Raw genomic sequence first — 23,634 nt, forward strand, 5'->3', positions numbered from 1 at the left:
AATTATTTTTCAACAATGATCCAACAATGCTAGAGTGCCCGGATCGAACTGGTGTGGATGGCTTCCTCCTGATGGTGCAAACTTTCCTCCAGATAAAAATGAGGTGGATATATGACGGTGCCAAATCTGATGAATATGGAGAATGTTCAATGAGTTGAAAACCACATACATTGCAGCCATGGCAACAACAGATTTGTGCACAGTAACACTGTCCTGGTGGAAGACACAGTTGCCTTAGATGATGGCACAGATTTTGCCTTCTTCTGAGGTGAGACATGACATTTTTCCACTGCTTTGAGTGTTGTTTAGTCTCTGGCTGATAGTGGTGAACTCAAGACTCGTCCAAGGTTACAAATCGCACAACAAAGTCAGCTGGGTCTGCTTCCAAACCTTGTAAGTTCCCATGGGGGATGATGACCCTTGAAAGTCAGAAGCCTCAGAACCCAGTGTGATGCAACCTTTGTCATGTCCAGTTCATTCCTCAAAAGACTGCCTCCGTGGTCTAGTTGTAGAATGTCTGCCCGCAGAGCGGAAGGTCTGGGGTTTGATCCCCGGCAGTGTCATACAAAAAGACGTGAAAAGATGGCACTTGTTACCTGTCTGGGGCTCGGCATTAAGGGGCTTAAACAAGGATTGGTTGGCTTGGGGTCAGTATGCAGTGTCTGAGTGGGGTATTCATGTTAAACTGCGACATGGTATCTCAGTGTGCTAGCACTATAAATCGGCATCGCTATTTAAGTGCGACGTTAAACCCCATTTCACCTCACCTCTGTGGTTATCCTTCTGACTCTCTGGAGCAAAACCTGCCAGCTAAATAATACATTCTACCATCAAAATATTTGAAATCTTTATTCACAAAGTCACATGTATCAGAATATAGCTTTCTAAGCATGACCTTCAGATCCATGTTAACATACCTGTGCTGTATCGAACACATGATAATATGTATACAGTAAGCAACTGGAAGGGACATGCTGACATGATAGAATATCTGTAGTCCATTACATCCCTGTGTCCAAACAACATTCACACCAAATCATCAGGAACAGAAGAAATATACATGTAGAAACCTGACAAAAGATTATGAAGAGAAACACATGCAGTGTGTTTTGTCTGTCGCTGTGTGGGTGTCTGGTGTGTGTATGTCTCTCTGTGTGTGTAAGTGTGTGTCTTAGTCTGTGTGGGGGTGGTGGGGTAATCTAGTGGTTAAAGCGTTTGCATGTCACGCTGAAGACCTGGGTTCAATTCCCCACATGGGTACAATGTGTGAAGCCCATTTCTGGTGTCCCCCGCCGTGATATTGCTGGAATATTGCTAAAAGCGGCGTAAAACCATACTCACTCCCTAGTCTGTGTGTGTTTATTGTTTAATGCCACACTCAACAGTATTCCAGCTATATGGCGGCAGCCTGTAAATAATCCATGTCTGGACCAAGCAATCCAGTGATTGATAATGCGAACAACTATTCACGCAATCAGGGTATGATGAGACGCCATCAACCAAGTTACCGAGCCTGAACACCCAATCTCGAGGTCACCTCTCTCCAATCTCACTAAAATCAGATCTTAGTTTTCGCTACCGCTAAACAAAGATCTGAGGACATCCCATTACGGGTCACATCACGGTTGACCAATGCTAACCTAGAATCCCCATAGGGGTCATTGGAAAGGTCATGCACTGTAACATACAGGGGTGAGAATCTTCCGCGGATCCACACATTTTAGTGACCACAAATTTGTAAAATCTGATGGCTTCCCCCAATAACACCCCCAATTTATGGACCACGCTCCACTGCAAAGAAGTTTCAGCTGAAAAAGAAAATATCCATTCTCATCCCTGAATATATTCAACATTCTACAAGGCTGGTAAAACCTCCTACACTGTCCAACTGACACATGTTAGATCTGTGAGTTAATTAGAACAGTATTTCTGTTTTATCAGAGCATGTCACTTATTGGGTATGGAAAGCCCCTGGTGATGCTGATCGTTCACCACTTTGGGGACACCTGCATCATGAATACGTTGCTGAATGAGGAAGAATCATCATCCGACCAATGTCTTAAATTCAGATCTTTGACACTTTGTGAAACATGGCCCTCCATCTTAAAACAAAACTATGTTAATTTGAACAGGAATATCATCGTACAAATTGATCCAAAAAAATTTCTTTATCATTTTTATACACTTAAAAAAAGAATTGCTTATTACAGCAGTATTTGCAGGAATTTAAAAAATTCAGCCATAGAATTTCCCCCAGTACCAAATCAACTTCTAGCCTGTTCGATAGCGACTATAGGGCGGTGGGGTAGCCTAGTGGTTAAAGCGTTCGCTCGTCATGTCGAAAGCCTGGGTTCAATTCCTCACATGTGTGAATCCCCTTTCTGGTGTCCCCCGCTCTGATGTTGCTGAAATATTGCTAAAAGCGGCGTAAAACCATACTCACTATATGTGTGAAGCCTATTTCTGGTGTCCCCCGCCGTGATATTGCTGGAATATTGCTAAAAGCGGCGTAAAACCATACTCACTCACTGATAGAGACTATAACCACCTTCAACAGCCAGAGTATTTAAAGACTTCATGACCTCATTCGTATTTAAATCACAAGATGTATCTTGTAAGTAAATATATGATCTCCATGGCAGCATAGATATTGTGATGCATCGTATCTGTCAGAGCATCATGTCAAGTGATGAGATGGGATGCGTATATATTCCATGTATGTGTGCTACAAAACTACATCAGATCCTTCAGCTGAATGTTTATCAGTTTCACAAGGTACAGTGTCTGTGCTGCACAAGTCTTCAGTTGATGGGTCAGCACTCGTTCTGTTGACTGATGTTGACTGTTGACACTCGGCGCCGTTACTGGCGCCAGCGGCAGCCGATGCTTCACAGGCAGCAGATTGCTGTTCGCTCTCGAGTCGTTTCCTCTCGGCCTTCGTCTTGAAAGAGAGGTTGTGACCTGAAAGAGTCAGACAGTCTCACTAGTTTACCCATGCTGAGATAACAAGTCACATCCTCAGTCTGAGACATTAGCCACTCAATCTCACTGAAATCAGATCCAAACAAAGATCTGAAGACATCCCATTACGGGTCACGTCAGACCGACCTTGCGCAAACTTTGACGGACCAATGGAATGACCAATCAGAAGGCAGCTTTCTCGTGCTTTACGGCACAAATTTAAAATTGTCGACTATGCTTCAAAACCTATTTTGACAAATTCCCGATTACCAGTTTGAAACCTGAACAAAAGAACATTCTGGCATGGCTAATATAAGGTTTTGATTGTATGGATTCAGTCGTTAAACCTGCAACTATCGTTCAGAATACCCCGTGTTAAAGTTTTCGAGGTTGCATGATTAGAAATCACGTTCAGAATGTCACTTTCATAATCTGGTAAGCGACGCTCTGATTGGTCGGATGAAAGGTCGTTCTTTTGTGACCCCTAGTGGGATGTCTTCAGATCTTTGTTTAGCGGGTAGCGGGTACTAAGGTCTGATTTTAATGAGATTGTTAGCCACTCAGCCCAAGTCTAGTCATGTTCCTGTCGGTCTAGTAAGCTTTGCTAATAAAAATCCATCCATGCACTAAGATCTACTGAAGATGTCAAGTGAAAGGTTCCGGCTAGTAAACTGTAGAGTTGTGGCACAGGCTGCATCTTATCCAAAACAAATATTCTGCTTGGCTATTTCACATGTTTAACTACCCCGTGAAGATCCGCTATAGAATAGGTCTTCAGAACCCATGCTTGCCATAAAAGGCGACTTTGTTTGTCGTAAGAGGCGACTAACGAGATAGGGTGGTCAGGCTGGCTGACTTGGTTGATGCATGTCATCTCATCCCAAATGCGTGGATCGATGGTCATGATGTCAATTACTGGATTGTCTGGTCCAAACTCGATTATTTACAGACTGCCGTCATATAGCTGGAATATTGCTGAGTGGGGCGCTAAACAACAAACAAACAAACATTACTCTGATATCATTTACGTCAAGCATGGGTTGTGAAGACCTATTCTACCCCTAATCTTCACAGGTCGACTCGAATGAAGAATCAGCCAATCAGGGCCAATAAAGTGACATTGTCTTGAGGAGGAAATATATTGAACAAGTTCAAGTTAATCAAATAGACCTGATGTATGTTATTCCATACCTTGATAGCTTAATTTGAACTGAACGTGTTATTCTATTATGACATGCTTCAAATTCAAAACACAAAGGGTATAATTCCTACTGCGTCAGATATCACAACCTCATCAGTCAGAGAAGGTAGTGTTGTAGTGGCCTCATATAACCCTCAATAGACAACCTCCAACAACACCATTCAACTTTACAATACATCTATTAATGTTGAGATTTCACAATCTCATTAAAATCAGATCTTAGTTCTTCTTAGGGGTCACGTCAGAACGACCTTTTATCAGACCAATCAGAGCGCCGATTACCTTACCAGATCATGAGTGTTTTTTTGTTCAGGTTTCAAATTATTAAGCGAGAATTTGTCAAACATGTTTAGAAGCGTAGTCGCCAATTTGAAATTAGTGCCGTAAAGCACGAGAAAGCTGCCTTCTGATTGGCTAATGTCGACTTCTTGTCAGTCATTCCATTGATTGGTCAAAGTTCGGGAAAGGTCGGTCTGACATGACCCGTAAAGGGTTGTCCTCAGATCTTTGTTTAGGGGTAGCGAGAACTAAGATCTGATTCTAATGAGATTGGAGATTTCATTGTTAGACATCATTTCAAGGCCTCCTACCAGCACAGTCCAAAATCTCCTGCAGCGACTTCTTCTTGCAGCATCCCTTGCACAAACTGAATTCACATTTCTGTCCCTGGAAATAGAATTATTTTTGAAAATGGTGCAAATTAGATTCATCATTGACTACCAGTGATTTGCTGAGAATCTCACCCATGTCTTTAAATATCAAATATATCAACACGAGACGATAAAGGTTTTAAACTTATACTGACCATTGTTGATATAATTGATATCCAAAGACACAAGGTTAAGATTTGTTCATCATCTAAAAGCATTCTTCTAACTCTTGAGTTGTAATCAGTAATAGACATTGTCTTTGTGTGTAAAAGTACATGTACAGCTAACAAGCTTCAGAAGCAGAGGGATTAGTGATGTCATTTGATTGTGATGTCATTGTAACCGATGACATCACAATTAGGGCTGGGACGAGTCCAAATGTACTACCCAGGTACCCACCCCGCTATTACCCGACCCTACCCGGGTACCCGCTACAGGCCTCAAGAGCTTGGTACAAAATGTCCGATTGGAAATAGTTTGAGCATAGCCCTGGTAAACTGTATTTAGATATATGTATAAAACAATCTGGTCATGCATGTACACTGAAGTTGATTGAAGTGTTATTTTTATTCAAACCTATAAAGGTCAGAAGCAATGGTGCTTAGTCAGAAAGAAATGCGAACATTAGTGACTTGTATTGTGACCATAGAGTTCTAGATCATTTTTGTCATTAAACAATATATAACATGACTAACCACGGGTCCGGTTAGTCCTGTGGGTACCTGGGTCCTAATCAGTACTCACGCAACCCGAGTACCCAAGTTACCCGTCCCAGCCCTAATCAAAATGGTATGCAAAGAACTGTGATTCAATTTTTTTGCAGCGATAGCTCCTGTGTAAGCCAGTTTGGGGTGATAAATGGAAAAGGACATTTTCATGATATGTTATGAACTTCAGATTATAGGACATTTTTCTATATCATGACCAAATTTGAAACACATATTCACGATCTTTGGAATGACTATCAGTCAATGTCCTAGAAAATGAATTGATCTGAAAACCTGACAGAGTCTGAAACACTACATGTTATCACAAATATCTCTCTTGAGAAGAACAACAGAAAGAAAACCTATTTTTCTGTAATTTTTGTCAGGGTTATTAATTTCAAAGATCAGATTAAAAATAAAGCATGTACTAAGCCGGCTATTTTCCTGTTGATATTATTTTGAACAATGTTTTGGTTTTTTTTAATGCCGCACTCAGCTATATTCCAGGTATATTAAGGAGGCCTGTAAATAATGAAGTCTGGATCAGACATGTGATTGTTATTCTGAGCAATGATCTACACTGTAAGGGGATGATGACACAAGATCAACCACTGAGTTGAACCAGCTTATCTATCTGGTTGCCTCTAATCTGCAACACCAATGCAGCATTATTGAACAAATCTTGAAATGAAACATTTCGTTCAAATGAAATCATTAGGGGAGGGAGGTCGAAAAAAGCTGTATTATTTCTCTCATAATCATGTATATAATCTCTACCTGGTGCACAAACAAAATCTGCCGTACAGGTACAACATGTTTACCATGTTTGTTTGTTGTTGAACGCCACACTCAGCAATATTCCAGCTATATGACAGCCGTCTGTAAATACACAAGTTTGGACCAGACAATGCAGTGATTGATCAATCTACACATTTGGGATAAGATGACATGCATCAGCCAATTCAGCGAGTCTGAGCCCCGTTCCTTGCTCCTTACAACTGATACAACAAGCTGTGATGGAGATGCAGCTATTGATACAACAAGCTGTGATGGAGACGCAGCTATTGATACAACAAGCTGTGATGGAGACGCAGCTATTGATACAACAAGCTGTGATGCAGACGCAGCTATTGATACAACAAGCTGTGATGGAGACGCAGCTACCTTGGGATTGCAGCATGTGGCACAAGTATCGTACGTCAGCTTGTGTGAAGGATCAAAGTTCTTCTTGGGATGTCGCAGCATTTTCTTTAGTTTGTTTCTGGATAATCCTTCCATGGCCAGGGCATTCAACTCATTGTTCCGCTTCAAGTTGAGGCGGTCTCTCTCGGCACGCTTGTCTCCATTGGCATTTGGGTTGGGACTGAAATAGAAACATTAACAGTTGTGAAATTATTTCCCATCTAACCCCAAAGTCTGGGTTCAAATTAAGACTAAAATTTACTAGCAAGTTCCCACATGTGACATGATTTAATAAGCATAAGCGTAGCACTTTGGTTCAGCTGAACGCTATTGCCGCATATTCTTTCGTATGGGAGACTTTGACCAATCTATGTCGATGCTCCCTCATTCGCGATTGCGAAAACTTTATGTTTACATATAATAAACTACAACAAATATGACTTTCAGCAATATATGGCATTTATGATATATATCCATTCTCTATCCACTAAAGTTTGTTTCACGGCGTCAATAGCAGTAATATCACCGTGGTTGCTGAAAATGACAGTGAGTTGTGCGATCTTCCGATCACTTCACATACGAAGGATTTCGCCGAAATGAATTGAAACAATATGGAATGAAATGTTGAATAAAATTAATAAAATAGCTTACAAATATAAATCCAGAAATATTATGAACTCTTTTTACAACCAGACAGTGTAATTACATGATTAATTTGCGTACTTCAGCACAGATTTGCTGACATGGTATTTCTGGTGTTACGTGCTCACACGTGTTAGCGAAAAAAATATTTTAAAAAAACTCTTCAACCCTGTGCATAAGATGACCCCCACCCCCTTTGAAAGCCTCCTAATTCTAGTTATGCAAACCCGCCTTATACACACCAATATACAGATTTGGATTCTTACTAGTTTGTACACAACAACAACAAAAAAAAGCACAAAAAAAGCCACCCGCCCGCACATTATTTGGAAAAGCTTTTGCCTGAGAACCAATTCTATTTTATTTTTTTCAGCCTTAGCTGATCTGACTAGACCAAACAGAATTTTGCTGGACTTGGGCTTCTGACTAGTGGCTGAAGTCAAAGACTTATAGACATAGTGCTAAGGAAAAGTGAGTAAGTGAGTGAGTGTTGTTTACAGAGATTTATCTAGACCTACCCATAGGCTGATAATGATCCTCCGATTTTGCAGCCAATTTTAAACAAGCCCAAAATTTAATTAAAAATTTCCCAATTTTGTATAATTTTCCTGTTCAGAATATTCTATAAGAAATACGTTACCACTGTTATACCGAGGCTGTTGTCTCCCACAAATGCTGCTATAGCGAAATCTACCACAGAGATCTCAATTACCTCATGCAGCACATGCGTAGCCACCTAGCTGCCATGTGCCCTTCACTCTTGTCTCTGGTGAGAGCAAGTGCTCGGGGAACAGACGGGAGGGCAGCAGCCCAGTGGTAACGTATTCTTTATAGAATATTCCGAACAGGAAAATTCTACAAATTACATTAAGTAATACGTTACCACTGTTATACCGAGGCTGACTACCACAGTAGGCGGTGGGGAGCACCTACAACCCGAAACCTGACTGCTCGTGTTCCTTCCGGCCCCGGAAGTAAACAACAAGGCGGAAGCACTCGATGTGCATGCTCCTAGCTAGGCGTTACCCTATAGGAATACCAAAGCACTGTCAAGCGCATACCGTAAGGCTCAATCGTCATTGCCAAACGATTGGTGACTCCAAAAGGCCCCACTGGATAGGTATTTCATCGCCGCAGCGGATGAGAACACAGTCTCCGTGTGAGCTAAATCTTAGATCAGGTTAAACAGTCGAAAAGAGGGAAATTAATTTCATTCAGACCGTATATCCCCGAGCAAGCCTACTTAAAGTATGCATTAGGCGCGTGACCTAATTCCAGCATTCGTAAGCATGTATCACAAGGTTGGAATACACGACAGACAATTAAATACATAATTGTCAAAATACAAATAAGGACAAAACACACAAAAAGCCGCGTCACCTGTGGTGTGAGCGCACTGGCATGCGGGACCCCCACTCCTGTACCCACAGCGGTGGGAACATTGGAGACAACCCAGATTGACCACCGTGCAAGGTCTGACGCCTGTGGAGTTTGGAACTGCACTGGACACACCCCCTAGATGACCGCTTGTGCCGCGATCAGCACCCCCTCCACGTCTTCATCAGAAACCCTTCTGAGGTAATGATTGGCAAAAACTGAGTCAGAACGCCAGTAACAACCTCGTAATATTCTGTGAACAGAGATATTCGAGTGTAGGGCAAATGTTGCCGCCAGCGCCCTGATCTCGTGAGGGTTTGACCCCGCTACCGGTAACCCCCAAGACCGGTACGCCAGATTGATGACAGAACGAAGCCACAACGCAATCGAGTTGCGAGTTATGTCAGCAGTGCGATTAGGGTTACACGATATGAACAGACGGTCACGCCCTTGTCTACGTTCATTCGAAGCCTTAAGATAATACATAAGGGCCCTAACCGGACACAGCGATCTGTCCTCAGTATCAGCAGGATGTAAGATTTCCTTGAGTGATCTTACAGTGAATTCTCTCTCCGTTTGACCAAATTTCTGATTCTTGGCGATGAAGCCCATGAGCAGGCCCAGGCGGACCGCTCCTTCGTCGCCCCTATCGAATCGTACTTTAGCGACATCGAGTGCATGAATCTCGGACACACGTGCTGCCGTGGCAAAAGAGAGGAGAAATGCTGTTTTCCAAGTCACAAGCCAAAACGAAGCACTACCCAAGGGTTCATATGGAGCCTCCGTAAGTGATTTTAACACTAAGGAGAGATCCCAGGCCGGTGCCCGAAGGCGGCCCTTTTTAAGATCGTGCTGTTTGAAACCCTTGATAATACCCGAATTACCGGCTCTTTTGAGAGACTGGTACCCATAGCAACGTCCCGTACCGTAGCAACGGAAGAGACATAGTTGGCAATGGAACCCCAGGAGAGTTTCCGGGTCTCTCGTAAGTGAGACAAGAGTGAAGGGCACATGGCAGCTAGGTGGCTACGCACATGCTGCATGAGGTAATTGAGATCTCTGTGGTAGATTTCGCTATAGCAGCAGTTGTGGGAGACAACAGCCTCAGTGGTAACGTATTACTTAATGTAATCATGTGGTTATAAATAATGGCAACCAATGTTGTCACTTTTTACATGTTTCACTGACAACAGGACCAAAAAAAGAGGACAAAAAGGTTTTAGTGCTTAGGTTTACATTATTGTATTGAATGCCATGTCAAAGTTCCTCCTTATTAGAGCAAACAGGAACTTTAACAAAACATTCCCAATTTATCCCATTTTGCCTGCCAAGGGCACTTAGTTTTAAATCCTAGAAAAATCTGATATGATTTGATTTATTACTTGCCCCTAGAGAGATTACCCGTTTAATAAACATACAGCTGTATTACACATTGTGTGATACCAAAACGCGTGCTTATGTACTCTCGGAACACGTTTCACAAACAAATATTGAAAGCTCTCAACATTCCTTGGCTTATTCATCGACATTGCGCGTGGAGTTGATATATCACTGAGAGGAGCTTATGCACACTCGATGACCCCAGCAGTCTTGTTGCTAGGCTGACGTCACATGGCATTGTTTCGACGTTGGATCTTGCAACAAAATTCCACAAATTACGTCATCGGGTATTGTGACGTTATTGTAAACTTTGAGGTGCAAGGCCCATTCCACAAGGCGATCGTATTGTAGCGCAACCACAGTCGTAAGTCTAAGTTAAAGTATGTGAGTTGCGATAGTCTTAGCCCTGCGATAATTTTGTGAATTCTAAAGGTGGACCGTTATATGGTATTAAATTCATACGTTTCAACTTTTGACGTGTTTGAAGTATTATTCTGTTAAACTCAATTTGACTCTGCTGTGGATCATGTAGGTGTCAGCCTGTTCATACTCAACAGTATAATTCAAAAAACGTTATAAATAGCTAGTATTAAATAAAATACTAAACTTGCTCCCGTGTAAAACCAATTTTATGAAACTCGTCAGATACCACAACTATTCACTCGTTTCATAAAATTGGTATTACACGGGAGGTCGATTAGTATTCTACATTTATCTGATTTAACATAATGCTGCTGTAAGCAATAATCCAGCTATTCTCATACACATTATCAGAATCAGTGATTGACAGCAAGAGCAACAATCAACACCATCAAGGTACAGTGACACGCAATCAGCCAATTGCAAGTCAGAAGCCTGACCACCTGATTTGCATTTGGACAGCTTTTACGACAAGCCTGAGGTCCTACTTGACCAGGAACCAAACAGAGAGAATAGGAGATACCATGCTATCTGCGCACCACTCACATGTGTTACAATACAATTGCCTGGTGTTTAGAAACGCTACAGCTGGACCAATACCCTATAGCACTTAAACTATGGGGTCTTTCACTACAAGCAGAAAGATATACATGATTTTTGTGTTCTTTTAATCATGTATATTGAACAAGTGAGTGAATTTGAATTTACGCGGCTTTAAGCTATATTTCAGCTATGTCCACAATGGGGACCACCATAAATAGGCTTCCCACATCATACCCTTCTGTGGTGGCCCTCCGTGTGATGAGTGAACGATCGAACCACTAAATTGAAGTGTACACCTCCAGTCTTCTAGGGCTGGGACGGGTAACTCGGGTACCCGGGTACCCACAGGACTACCCAGACCTGTGGTTAGTTATGTGATATATTGTTTAATGACAAAAATAATCAAGAACTCTATGGTTACACTACAAGTCACTAATGTTCGCATTTCTTTCTGACTAGGCACCCATTCTTTCTGATTTTTCATATGATTAAAGGGGAAGTGTACACGCAAAAATCACTTTCTTTCTTTTTCTAAACAAAACGCAATTTTAGAATTAGTTAGTATCTGTGTTTGAAAATATACACTCATTTTTTTTCACAGTGAAAGTAGGAAGCTCACAATAGTGTGAAAGTGATATGCCGTTATGAGGCCTTCGTTTTACGAGTGAAATAGGCCTGAGTTATCCCCCTTAGATTATGACGTAATTGGTGCCAATTCAACTGGGTCCCTGTCTATTCTCAACGCAAAAGATATCAAGGACCAGTTTGCGGTAAAACAACATGGTCTACGACACACTCCGGCGCAGTGGTGACTCAGCATAACACAATTCTGGCTGGCATCTGAGATGCTAGAATCACAAAACTGTACCTACACCACGTGAAGCGGCTCTAACAAAGCATGATGACGTCATAATGTTTATCAATTGGCACCAATGACGTCATATTGCAAGGGGCATAAGCCATGGTGTTTTTGTTATGGAAATAGAACACTTGGTAAATGTGAAAAATATAAATCGTTTTAGTGCAATAAATATGTTAATTAAATATGATGTTTTTATATTTTTGTCTATGATACTTCTATGTTAACACTTTTAATGTGGATAAAGTACAAGAAAAAATGGTTCATTTCCGTGTGAACTTGCCCTTTAAATAAAGAAGTAACTTAATTCCGCCTCAGTGTATGAATGACCAGATTGTTTAATACATATATCTAAATACGTTTTACCAGGGCTATGCCAAAAATGTTATCAATTGGACATTTTGAGACATCACCTGAAACCTACAGTGGGTACCCGGGTAGGGTCGGGTGATAGTGGGGTGGGTACCCGGGTAGCAAATTTGGACTCATCCCAGCCCTACAGTCTTACCAACTTTACTAACTCCAGCTGTACCTTACCTATTATATATCCCTCCCAAGTGAGTGAGTTGGGTTTAACGCCGCTTTTAACAGTATTCCAGTTATATCGCGGCATGTCAGCTGAATGTGGGAGGAAAGCCTGAAGTGACACAGTTCTCGGACGTTTACCACTTGGGCGAAACCACGACACACCTAGAAATATATATTCCTCCCTAGACATAGCAGTCACCACTCACCCTGGTCTGATGTAAGGCTGGCAGATCCAGTATGGGAGAGGCAGTATCGTTCTGGTCAGAATTTCCTCGGGGGAGACGGCAAACTTTGCCATGTCCTCCTGTGACGTGAAGTAGAAGCATCTGATAATATTCACCATAAGAACACGAACATCAAAGCAGTTCACACGGAGGATCACAATTTTGGCAAATCCACATTTTCTTACATGTTCTTGTATGGACAATGTCAAGAATAAGCTACTCGGAACTTGAATATCTATCCTTCAGGAATTTGTCAAGAGACCACATACTGAGTTCAACGTACAAGCTCAATAGGGTTTTATGATTTTCAAGGTCAGTATATTAACCCCAAAATCGAAACCCGATTATTTAATCAACAAGATTTTTGGTATAAGCTTCAACTATCCAGGGTATTGTTCATGGTGATCAAGTGGGTTACAAGGTAGGGTGCCATTCCACCAATATTCTATTCTATATGCTATTCTATGAATATTGTAAGCCAATGTTAAAGTATGGGAGTTACAATTACCCCTCGCGCTAAGATCACTTTGTGGAACAGGCTAGGACCCTAATACTTGGACTCTGACAGAAACAAGGGGAACATTATAAACTTTACATCAATAAACTATGAGGGACTGGTGACAAGTGGTGTGCCTGTTACCTGGCATCTCTCCTCGATGTGCTTGTTGGCCAGTCTGAAGTCCTCCACAGTCTTTGCAGTAGCCACCTCCTCCCTGACATCCTGGTGTACCTGAAGCCTACAATAGCATGTGGAACATTGATACGATATACTTTACACCACAATGAGACACACACACACACATCCCCAGACACACAACCAGCAAATGGAACATGTATAGTATACATTTGTCTCTCACAGTCAGACACACACAGAGGCACACACAGACACACACAAACACACAGTCACAAACACAGACACACACACACACACACACACACACACACACACACACACACACACACACACACACACAGCCAGCAAATGGAACATGTATAGCATACATTTGTCTCTCACACAGTCAGACACACACACAGACAAACACATACAGTCACAAACACAGACAGACAGACACAGACACAGAGGAACACACAAACACACACACACACACACAGATGCACACACACACACACACACACACATCTCCAGACACACACAGACAGCAAATGGAACATGCATAGTATTACATTTTGTCTCTCACAGTCAGACACACACGCAGAGGCACACAAACAAACACATACGGTCACAAACACAGACAGACACAGAGGAACACACAAACACACACACACACATCTCCAGACACACACAGACAGACAGCAAATGGAACATTTATAGCATACATTGTGTCTCTCACACACATAGACACAGACATACACAGACAGCAAATGGAACATGCATAGTATTACATTTTGTCTCTCACAGTCAGACACACACACAGAGGCACACACAGAGGCACACAAACAAACACATACAGTCACAAACACAGACAGACACAGAGGAACACACACACACACATCTCCAGACACACACAGACAGACAGCAAATGGAACATTTATAGCATACATTGTCTCTCACACACACAAACACATGTTGGTTGTCATTATTTATAACCACATGAATTGCTAAATTTATCATTCTATTTTGGGAATATTTAAACTTGGCTGCAGAATTGGGGGATGAATATCAGCCTACTGGTACGTCCAGATAAATCCCTGTAAATAACTCAAACCTGTCCAATGAGGACAACCACGCATCATGTTTGTCATGGACATGACTCCACTTACGAATGGTGCAGGATCTTGAAGACGTGGCCACGGACGTAGGATATCGGGCAGGGGTACTTGTCAACCAGGTCCAGGTACTCCCCGACCATCTCCCACACCGGGGGCTGCTGACCGCTGAACAGGGCGGGATTGTGCAAGTTCCCCTCTGCAACAAAGGACTGGAGTGTATTACAGATAACACAGGTACAGAACAGCCATCACCTGGCTGCACCCCATATCATCATAGGATGTTAACATAGAGTTACTTTTTGTGCTACTATGAACATATTCTAGATACTCGGGGAAGATACTACATGTACTATTGTGACTAAACCACAGCTTCCTTAATGCACTGCTCCACATCAGGGAAGTACTGACACACCCACCTGCAGACATGACCCCCTGAACCCCCGTCTCCTTGATGCACTGCTCCACATCAGGGAAGTACTGACACACCCACCTGCAGACATGACGCCCTGAACCCCTGTCTCCTTGATGCACTGCTCCACATCAGGGAAGTACTGACACACCCACCTGCAGACATGACCCCCTGAACCCCCGTCTCCTTGATGCACTGCTCCACATCAGGGAAGTACTGACACACCCACCTGCAGACATGACCCCCTGAACCCCCGTCTCCTTAATGCACTGCTCCACATCAGGGAAGTACTGACACACCCACCTGCAGACATGACCCCCTGAACCCCCGTCTCCTTGATGCACTGTTCCACATCAGGGAAGTACTGACACACCCACCTGCAGACATGACCCCCTGAACCCCCGTCTCCTTGATGCACTGCTCCACATCAGGGAAGTACTGACACACCCACCTGCAGACATGACGCCCTGAACCCCTGTCTCCTTGATGCACTGCTCCACATCAGGGAAGAACTGGATGTTCCCGTTAGCATACACCGGGATCTGTACTCTTTCCCTGTACACAGACATAGCTCACAATAAATATGAAGAAGCCGGAGGAAGAGCTTGTCACTGATTGAGAAATTTACCCAAGTCTAGTGAGTGACAATCTTATTAATATCCGATGTGTTACCTGTCTGCGTCAAGATCTGAGAACACCTCCATAGAAGGTCGATAGGATGTATATAACATTTACTACAATATTAGTAACATTATTTTTTCACATTCAGATTTCAATTAGATCAGATGTGCTTGTCTTAATTGAAGCCAGGTTCTTGCAGCTATGACTTTGCCTGTTGTTTAACGTCGCACTCAGCAATTTTCAAGCTATAGGACGGCGGTCTGAAAATAATCAAGTCTGGACCAGACAATCTAGTGATTGACATCATGAGCATCAATCAACGCAATTGGGATATGATGACATGTGTCAACCAAGTCACCATGCCTGACCACCTGATCCTGTGAGTCGCCTCTTAGAACAAGCTCAAGCGCCTTTTATGGCAAGCATGGGTTGCTGAAGACCTATTCTAACCCAGATCTCCACAGGGCTTGCAGTTATAACTAACATACAAATGCTGACATCATGTCTATAGTTCCTCAAACAGTAGAAAATTACAATGATCACCACCGCTGACCTAGAAAACCACAATTTGTTGAATGATGCATCTAGTGTGACATCATTCCGACCTTACGTCAGAGTAAGTTTTGAATGACTTCAACAATGCCGTCCGGATGAAGGAAAGAATACACTGGGGTGCGAGAAGTGATATTTGCACAAGTGCACATCCGATTTTCATGACCTTGGTTATTTCTAACCCTATGGGTAATAAAATATCATTCAAAAGCTAAATATGGACAGTATAATAACAAGACACCACATGAAGTAAATATATGGGGCTACTGACCGGACAGCTTTAATGTAGTCCCAATTAGCTACACCAGTCTGGGGACCCTTCTGTTCCTTGGTGCGACCATGTACTGTCAGCAGCTGAAACAACAGGAATAAGCATTCACAGAGACAACTACAGGAAGACACACCTCCTCGGATGACACCTACAAAAAAAAAAAAGTACAATCATGGATACAGGGCTGAACAAATTAAGGATCATAATCAGGCAAAACCTGGGATTTAAACCCAAGTTGGTTGTTTGGTTGTTTGGTTGGTTGGTTGTTTGGTTGGTTGGTTGAGTATGGTTTTACACCGCTTTTAGCATTACTTGGTTGGTTGGTTGGTTGGTTAGTTGAGTATGGTTATACCCCGCTTTTAGCAATATTCTAGCAATATCGCAGCAGGGGACACCAGAAATGGGCTTCACACATTCTACCCATGTGGGGAATCGAACCCGGGCCTTTGGCATGACAAGTGAACGCTTTAACCACTAGGCTACCCCACCGCCATTATGATTGATTGATTGAGTATGGTTTTACGCCACTTTTAGCCATGTTCCAGCAATATCCCGGCGGGGGACACCAGAAATGGGCTTCACACATTGTACCCATGTCGGGAATCGAACCCGGGTCTTCGGCGTGATGAGCGAACGCTTTAACCACCAGGCTACCCCGACGCCATGCCAACAATATGAAAGTGCATCAAATGTCCCCATAATCCTATGATATTGTCAGCCTATGTACCTGGCATCCAGCCTTCTCCAACATCTGGGCATATCGTACAGTCTTCTCCAGACTCTCAAACACTCGGATCTTGCAGGTGATGGGAACCTTCAACTCAGCATGACACAGTTTCACTGAAACATACAGGCATTCATTCAGAAAACCTGGAAATAATACAAAGCCACAAAATACAAACTGAAATAATACTGTTACAATAAGATGATTGGATTGTTGTGATAAGTTTGAATCTTGGAACAAACCAATCTAGCTTTGTTGTTTTAACACTGCACTCAGAATTTTCCCAGCTATATGATGACGGTCTGCAAATTATCAAGTCTGAACCAGACAATCTAGTGATTGTCATCATCGGCATCAATCTACGCAAGTGGGATATGATGACATGCATCAACCATGTCACCGAGCCAGACCATCCAATCCTGTGAGTTGCCTCTTATGACAAACATGGGCTGCTGCAGACCAATTCTAAAACAGATCGTCAAGGAGGACTGATTATGGAATACAGGCTCCAAGTTTTGACAATTCTGTAATTGCAGACAACATTAATGGATCATGAGGTGAGGTGAAAAGGGGTTTAACGTCGCGTCCAAGATTATTGCACTTATATAGCAACGTGCATGCACGTGTATGTGTGTGTGGCTGCTTGTACTAGTCCTGACTGATGCTGATTTATAGTGCTAGCACACTGAGATACCATGCCGCAGTTTAACATGAATGCCCCACTCAGACACAGTATACTGACTCTGAGCCGACCAGTCCTTGTGCCGAGCACCTTAATGCTGAGTGCCAGACAGGGTAACATCAAGTACCATCTTTTAACGTCTTTTGGTATGATGTGACTGGGGATCGAACCCCGGACCTTCCGCTCTCTGGGCGGACACTGAGGAGGCGGTCTTAATGGATCATGATTTACATCCAAACACTACCATCATGCCTACAGAAGACTCACCCATTTTCTCCAGTAGTTCCCATTCGTCTTGGATGAAGGCACCATAGTGGCCACGGCGAGCTATACTCTGGGGGCAGCCGAGGTTGAGGTCGATTGCATCACACTGAGATTCAGCCAGCTTAGCTGCCTTTACAAATGTGTCTGGATCATTGGCGCAAAACTGGAAATGAAATGGAAGAAAGTAATACATAGGGATGTTATTGTATTTAAGAAATAAATGACCAGTGGGAGTTGTGTATCGTACAATAAAACACTGCAGGGAGAATAAACGATGAGGGGCGCAGAATCCAAACTCGGCAATGTCGAACAAGTCCATTTTTTTTGACAGGTGGGTATTTCCCACATATTCATAGTTGGCTTGCCCATGCCGACGTCCGTGGCTGCAGGCTCAACCAATGTAGGTGTGGTAACCATGGTAACAGGAGGTGCACGGGGGACAAATGACTGTTTCATTTTGACATGACTAAACGCTTGGGTTTCTTGACAGAGGAAGGCCCATGTAAACATCCTTGGATATAGATTGACGGAGGACATTACGTTTCTGACATTTACGTAAATATGAGCGGAAAGTTTCCTCAGAGAGTTGGGAGCATCTGTGGTCTGGTTTGCGACAGTCACAACGAAGATCATGTGAATTGGCTGAGGAATAAGAATGTCTGCAAGTTCGGGCGGGCGTTTATCATGATCCGTTTACATAGTCTTCAAATAATATTGGACCCGTGAAGATTCCGGGGTAGAATAGGGTCTTCAGCAACCCATGCTTGCCGTAAAAGGTGACTATGCTTGTCGTAAAAGGCGACTAACAGGATTGTTTGGTCAGGCTCGCTGACTTGGTTGATGCATGTCATCGATCCCAATTGCGTGGATCGATGCTCATGATATTAATCACTGGATTGTCTGGTCCAGACTCGATTATATACAGACCGCCGTCATATAGCTGGAATATTGCTGAGTGCGGCGTTAAACAACAAACCAACCAACCAATCAAATAATATCGTAGATGATGCAATGATTGCAAAGAAGCTCTCACAAAATAAAGTATTCTCTTGTGTTTAATACCCATCCCCACAGGGTGGCGACAAGAAAGAATGAAGTGGGAGGGGTGGTCAGGTTTTCAAGTCGTGCAAGGTCACACACATGGGATTACAGTGCATGACCCATTTGTTTGTGTGTGTGTGGGGGGGGGGGGGCCTCGGTGGCTGTGTGGGTTAGATCTCTGACTTTGTGTGTTGGCAATTAGGTGCCTCACTCTGGCAGTGTGGGTTTGAATCCCGGAGGGGTCTCAACTCAAAACAGTACGAGAATCCGTACTTTACTAAGAAAGTGTTATCCCAAATATGACATTTTGTTAAACCGAAAAATAGCACATGTTACAAGGCCTTATAACTCCATGACGAAACAAATGAGCAGAAAGAGAATTCACAAGACTGTATTTGGGATTCCATGAAAGTTGTCCCTTCAGAGGACATGGCTTAAGTTTTTACATTTCATTTGGAAATGAATAACATGTGATCAATTCAGCTAATTAGAATGGTGTAATTACAACGAACACAATGGAAATTTAGTTATAAACAATTATAACTGATTTACAACACAATAGTGAAAATATATAAAATTGACACATACGACTTTTATGACTTATCATCAATGCAATTGAAACATGGCATCCAGGGTAGGGCTGGGACGAGTCCAAATTTACTACCCGGGTACCCATCCCCCTATTACCCGACCCTACCCGGGTACCCACTGTAAATCTCAGGAAAAATCTCAAAATGTCCAATTTGGAACACTTTTAGCATAGCCCTGGCAAAACGTATTTAGATGCATGTATTAAACAATCTGGTCATTCATACACTGAAGTTGAATTAAGTTATATTTTTATTCAACCATATGAAAAATCAGAAGGAATGGGTGCATAGTCCGAAAGAAATGCGAACATTAGTGACTTGTAATGTAACCATAGAGTTCTCGATAATTTTTGTCATTAAACAATATATCCCATGACTAACCATGGGTCCGGGTAGTCCTGTGGGTGCCCGGGTCCTCCTCAGTACCAAACCAAAACCGGATACCCGTCCCAGCCCTAATCCAGGGGGTTGAATAACAGTAAATACCTGCACAATAAGTGGCCTGTCACTCTCACAGGTCTGCAAACAGTCCCTCCTGTAGGTCGGGTCTCGTGCAAACAACGTGGCGTGAAACATGGGGGTATAACACAGCTCCGCTCCGTATCTCCGACTCAGCATTCGCCAAGCTAGTTCACTTTGGTCAACCATTGGTGCCACAACTAGACGAGCTGATTTCAACTTAGTCCTCCAAAATTCAAATCCTTCTGGCTTTGTCATGATAACTTGTAAATTTGTTACGGGTCCTGAGAAAAAAAAATTTATAAGTTTATTCAGAGAGAGAGAAAACAGTTTCAATTAGCATGTTGAGTACAATCAATCATACTTTACAAAAGAATGATTTGTAAGGGATAAAAATACTACTTGCAATGATATGAGTTTTTTAGCATAAGATCTTGTATTGATACAAACATAATACATTTACCTATCAGGCTGATATCTTCTATTGAGGTATGCATAATAACTGGTATACTGGGATTTAAGAAATAAACAATAAGTTGGAGTTGTTTATCATACAATAAAACACTGCAGGGAGAAAAAACCATGAGGTGTCAGCCATCAGAAATACATGTTGGTTGGTTTGTTGTTTTAATTCGCCGCACCCAGCAATATTCCAGCTATATGACGACAGTCTGTAAATAATCAAGTCTGGACCAGACAATCCAGTGATTGACATCATGAGCATCAATCCACGCAATTGGGATCGATGACATGCATCAACCAAGTCAGCGAGCCTGACCACCCGATCCCGTTAGTCGCCTTTTACGACAACCATAGTCACCTTTTACGGCAAGCATGGGTTGCTGAAGACCTATTCTACCCTGGAATCTTCACAGGTCCAGAAATACATGTATCACATTACAACCCTTGTGTATTGATATTTTCCAATACAGTCAAAGGAGAATTATTATATAATTATATGAGATACCTACTATCTGGAGGCATTTTGATGGCCTGGGTTCTTATCTGAACCATGTAAACAGCACACACTTCACGCTATTTACATCAGCATTCCATATTGATGACATAATAAATAGTCTTGTTTGCCCATACTACCTATCTCGCAATCTGAAGTCTGAATTATTGAATGATTTGGTTGGTTTGTTGTTTAACGCCAACTCTCAGCTATATTCCAGCTATATGATGGTGGTCTGTAAATAATCGAGTCTGGACCAGATAATCCAGTGATTAATATCATGAGCATCGATCCACGCAATTGGGATCGATGACATGCATCAACCAAGTCAGTGAGCCTGACCACCCGATCCTTTTTATGACAAGCATAGTCACCTTTTATTGCAAGGATGGGTTGCTGAAGACTATTCTACCCTAGAATCTCCACGGGTCCGATTATTGAATGAAGGAGTACTATTTGAACAATACAAAACATATATAATATGGGCCCTAATACATATTGCAGTATGTATCTATAAACAGCTCTACATACTGCGATATATTGCATTACGATTTATGCCAATATGCTAACCCTAATGTTTGAAATCATAAAAATGAACCGCAGTATACTATTTTGGAGTTCTCACACCATTTTTGTTTCACACTGACACAAGAGCACATTAGTTTATGTACTGTATCACACCTTAATGCTGACATCGGTGACAGAAACTAGCTGTTTTAGTTCACTAGTCCTTATAATGATAACAACAAAACCCTTAATAATGCCAAATTTCCACTAGGGCTTATGATACCTAACTATTTGACGGTTTGGCAAGGAATGTATTCTAGTGCCAATTTCTAACGTTGTAACCATGGTAACACACACATCACTACAATATAGACCAGGGCATTGATCTTTATGCAGGCAGATAATGTATTGAAGGCTACTTTTTATACATTTATATATTTGAATTTATCTTATCTCACACCTTGCATTTAAAATCTTAAAATCTATTCAAGAAAACTGTACTTTGACTGAACATTTTTTTCATGAAATGTCATGGTTTTTTTTTATTATGACCCTTCTTAAAATGTTAAGCTTGTAACTCAATTAATTTATTTGATAATATCTATTCTAATTAGCTGTTGGTGTGATACTTGTTAAGCCACTGTATTAATGACAGTTAAATGGCTCTAATGATGTAGTTAACTAGCTTCTGACATTAATTATAATCCACTTAGCCAGTAATCAGATTAAGATTAGGATTGGAACCACTAACATCAGTTAAAGCACTGCCAAGTAACTGTACTGTCACAAAACAAACAACATGCTCAACAACTTGGGATGCATGTAATTTGGAAATAATAAGCTGAGAAACTGTCTCATGTCAGACATGAAAAAGGAACCACAGAACACTATTTCCTGAGTCCTCTTAAATATATCCACTTAAAATAATAAATGAAACAAAAGAGACTCTCAATGAACATACAATTTACCTTACATTTTTACACACAAACCTAAAACCTATATCCTTGTACGGAACTTATTGACATCCGTTTAGACTGACCATTGCATTTGTAAGAAAATATGTCCACAAAAGCAGAGCTCCAGATAATCTGCGTAAAATACGCATCGGAAATGCAGAAATATGAAGTAAAATAAAATCCAAGCGTATCAAATACGCAACGAACATTACAGATACGCTACAAAATAAAACTTGTGCGTATCATCAAAATATTGTGAAGTAACCCTGCGTATTCGATTAGCAAATCAGCGACTTATTTTGAAATTATAAACGGGCATTCCGTCAGCCTTGCCAAATTCCACGATGACAGTTACATCATGATCATTTACCATCACACTTTCTTGTGGAAGTATCGTGGTATTTTTGAGTCCTATAAAGCTCTCGAACCCACACGAAACCAGTTTGCAGGGCCTAGACGAATAGTGTTTTTAAATATTTAACTTAAATACCCACATGTGTAAAAACTAGTGGGTAACAGAAATTTGAATACCCTTAGAATTACTAATACCCAATGATTTTAAAATGCATGGGTAAAATACCCATAACACCAAAAGCTTATCTGGAGCTCAGCAAAAGGATATTACATCAGGTCATATGTGTTATTGAAGTAAACTAAACTGAGAACAAAATCCCCCATATAATGAAGGAAACAATTACAACTGAATATCATGATGCATTGTAATACTAATAGTCAAATAAAAAAATCATTTGATTTCTTAATATCAAATAATAGATCTACATTATTGTTTGTTTCATTAATTAATTCTTAAAATTGAGGTACCTTTTCTTTAAAAAAACTCAGATATGTATAAATGTTTATTTAATTTTCAATTGTGTTGATCGATGGCATTTTAAATAGTGTAGATTCAGGTCTGAATAAGGATATGAAACAATTACTAAACAGCTGAGACCAGCTTGTGATTTTTGCGATTTCTTGACATTTTGGATACCTTAACGTAAAGGAAAGACGAGTCAGTACCTCTGTGTATTGTTTGATAACAGTGGTCAGTCAGGATACACCAGGGTGTAATCTATAAACAAAAAACGGTTGAAACCACCATCACATGGTACCTTTCGTGATGCAATGGTGTGGAAAAACAAATGTTCGGTGGTTAGAGTTACCTACCCTTGAGAGGCTTGGCTACAGAGGGCGCTTT

At 41.6% G+C, this 23,634-nt stretch overlaps 1 protein-coding gene across 1 annotated transcript; it reads right to left on the minus strand.

The window, feature by feature from the left end:
- Positions 1 to 858: 858 nt before the first annotated feature.
- Positions 859 to 23,569, minus strand: LOC139468693 (tRNA-dihydrouridine(16/17) synthase [NAD(P)(+)]-like). The gene is made up of 12 exons (XM_071250813.1): positions 23,457 to 23,569; positions 20,046 to 20,302; positions 17,932 to 18,091; positions 16,986 to 17,098; positions 16,259 to 16,341; positions 15,266 to 15,369; positions 14,457 to 14,601; positions 13,315 to 13,411; positions 12,657 to 12,754; positions 6,684 to 6,882; positions 4,753 to 4,828; positions 859 to 2,961 (listed from the first exon to the last, which is right to left on the minus strand). The coding sequence occupies exons 2-12, from the start codon at positions 20,274 to 20,276 to the stop codon at positions 2,726 to 2,728; spliced, it is 1,542 nt and encodes a 513-aa protein (XP_071106914.1). The 5' UTR covers positions 20,277 to 20,302; positions 23,457 to 23,569; the 3' UTR covers positions 859 to 2,725.
- Between the last annotated feature and the right edge of the window lie 65 nt (positions 23,570 to 23,634).

The sequence above is a fragment of the Haliotis cracherodii genome, unplaced genomic scaffold (genome assembly GCF_022045235.1).
Source record: "Haliotis cracherodii isolate W230 unplaced genomic scaffold, xgHalCrac1.p SCAF_2, whole genome shotgun sequence".
In the NCBI taxonomy this organism is placed as follows: Eukaryota; Metazoa; Mollusca; class Gastropoda; order Lepetellida; family Haliotidae; genus Haliotis; species Haliotis cracherodii.

Coding starts and splice junctions, on each gene's coding strand:
- LOC139468693 (XM_071250813.1), bottom strand. CDS start 20,276: ATGACAAAGCCAGAAGGATTTGAATTTTGGAGGACTAAGTTGAAATCA. Junction 14,602..15,265: donor TCAGGGCGTCATGTCTGCAG/GTGGGTGTGTCA, acceptor CCTTTGTTGCAG/AGGGGAACTTGCACAATCCC. Junction 4,829..6,683: donor CCACATGCTGCAATCCCAAG/GTAGCTGCGTCT, acceptor TTCTATTTCCAG/GGACAGAAATGTGAATTCAG.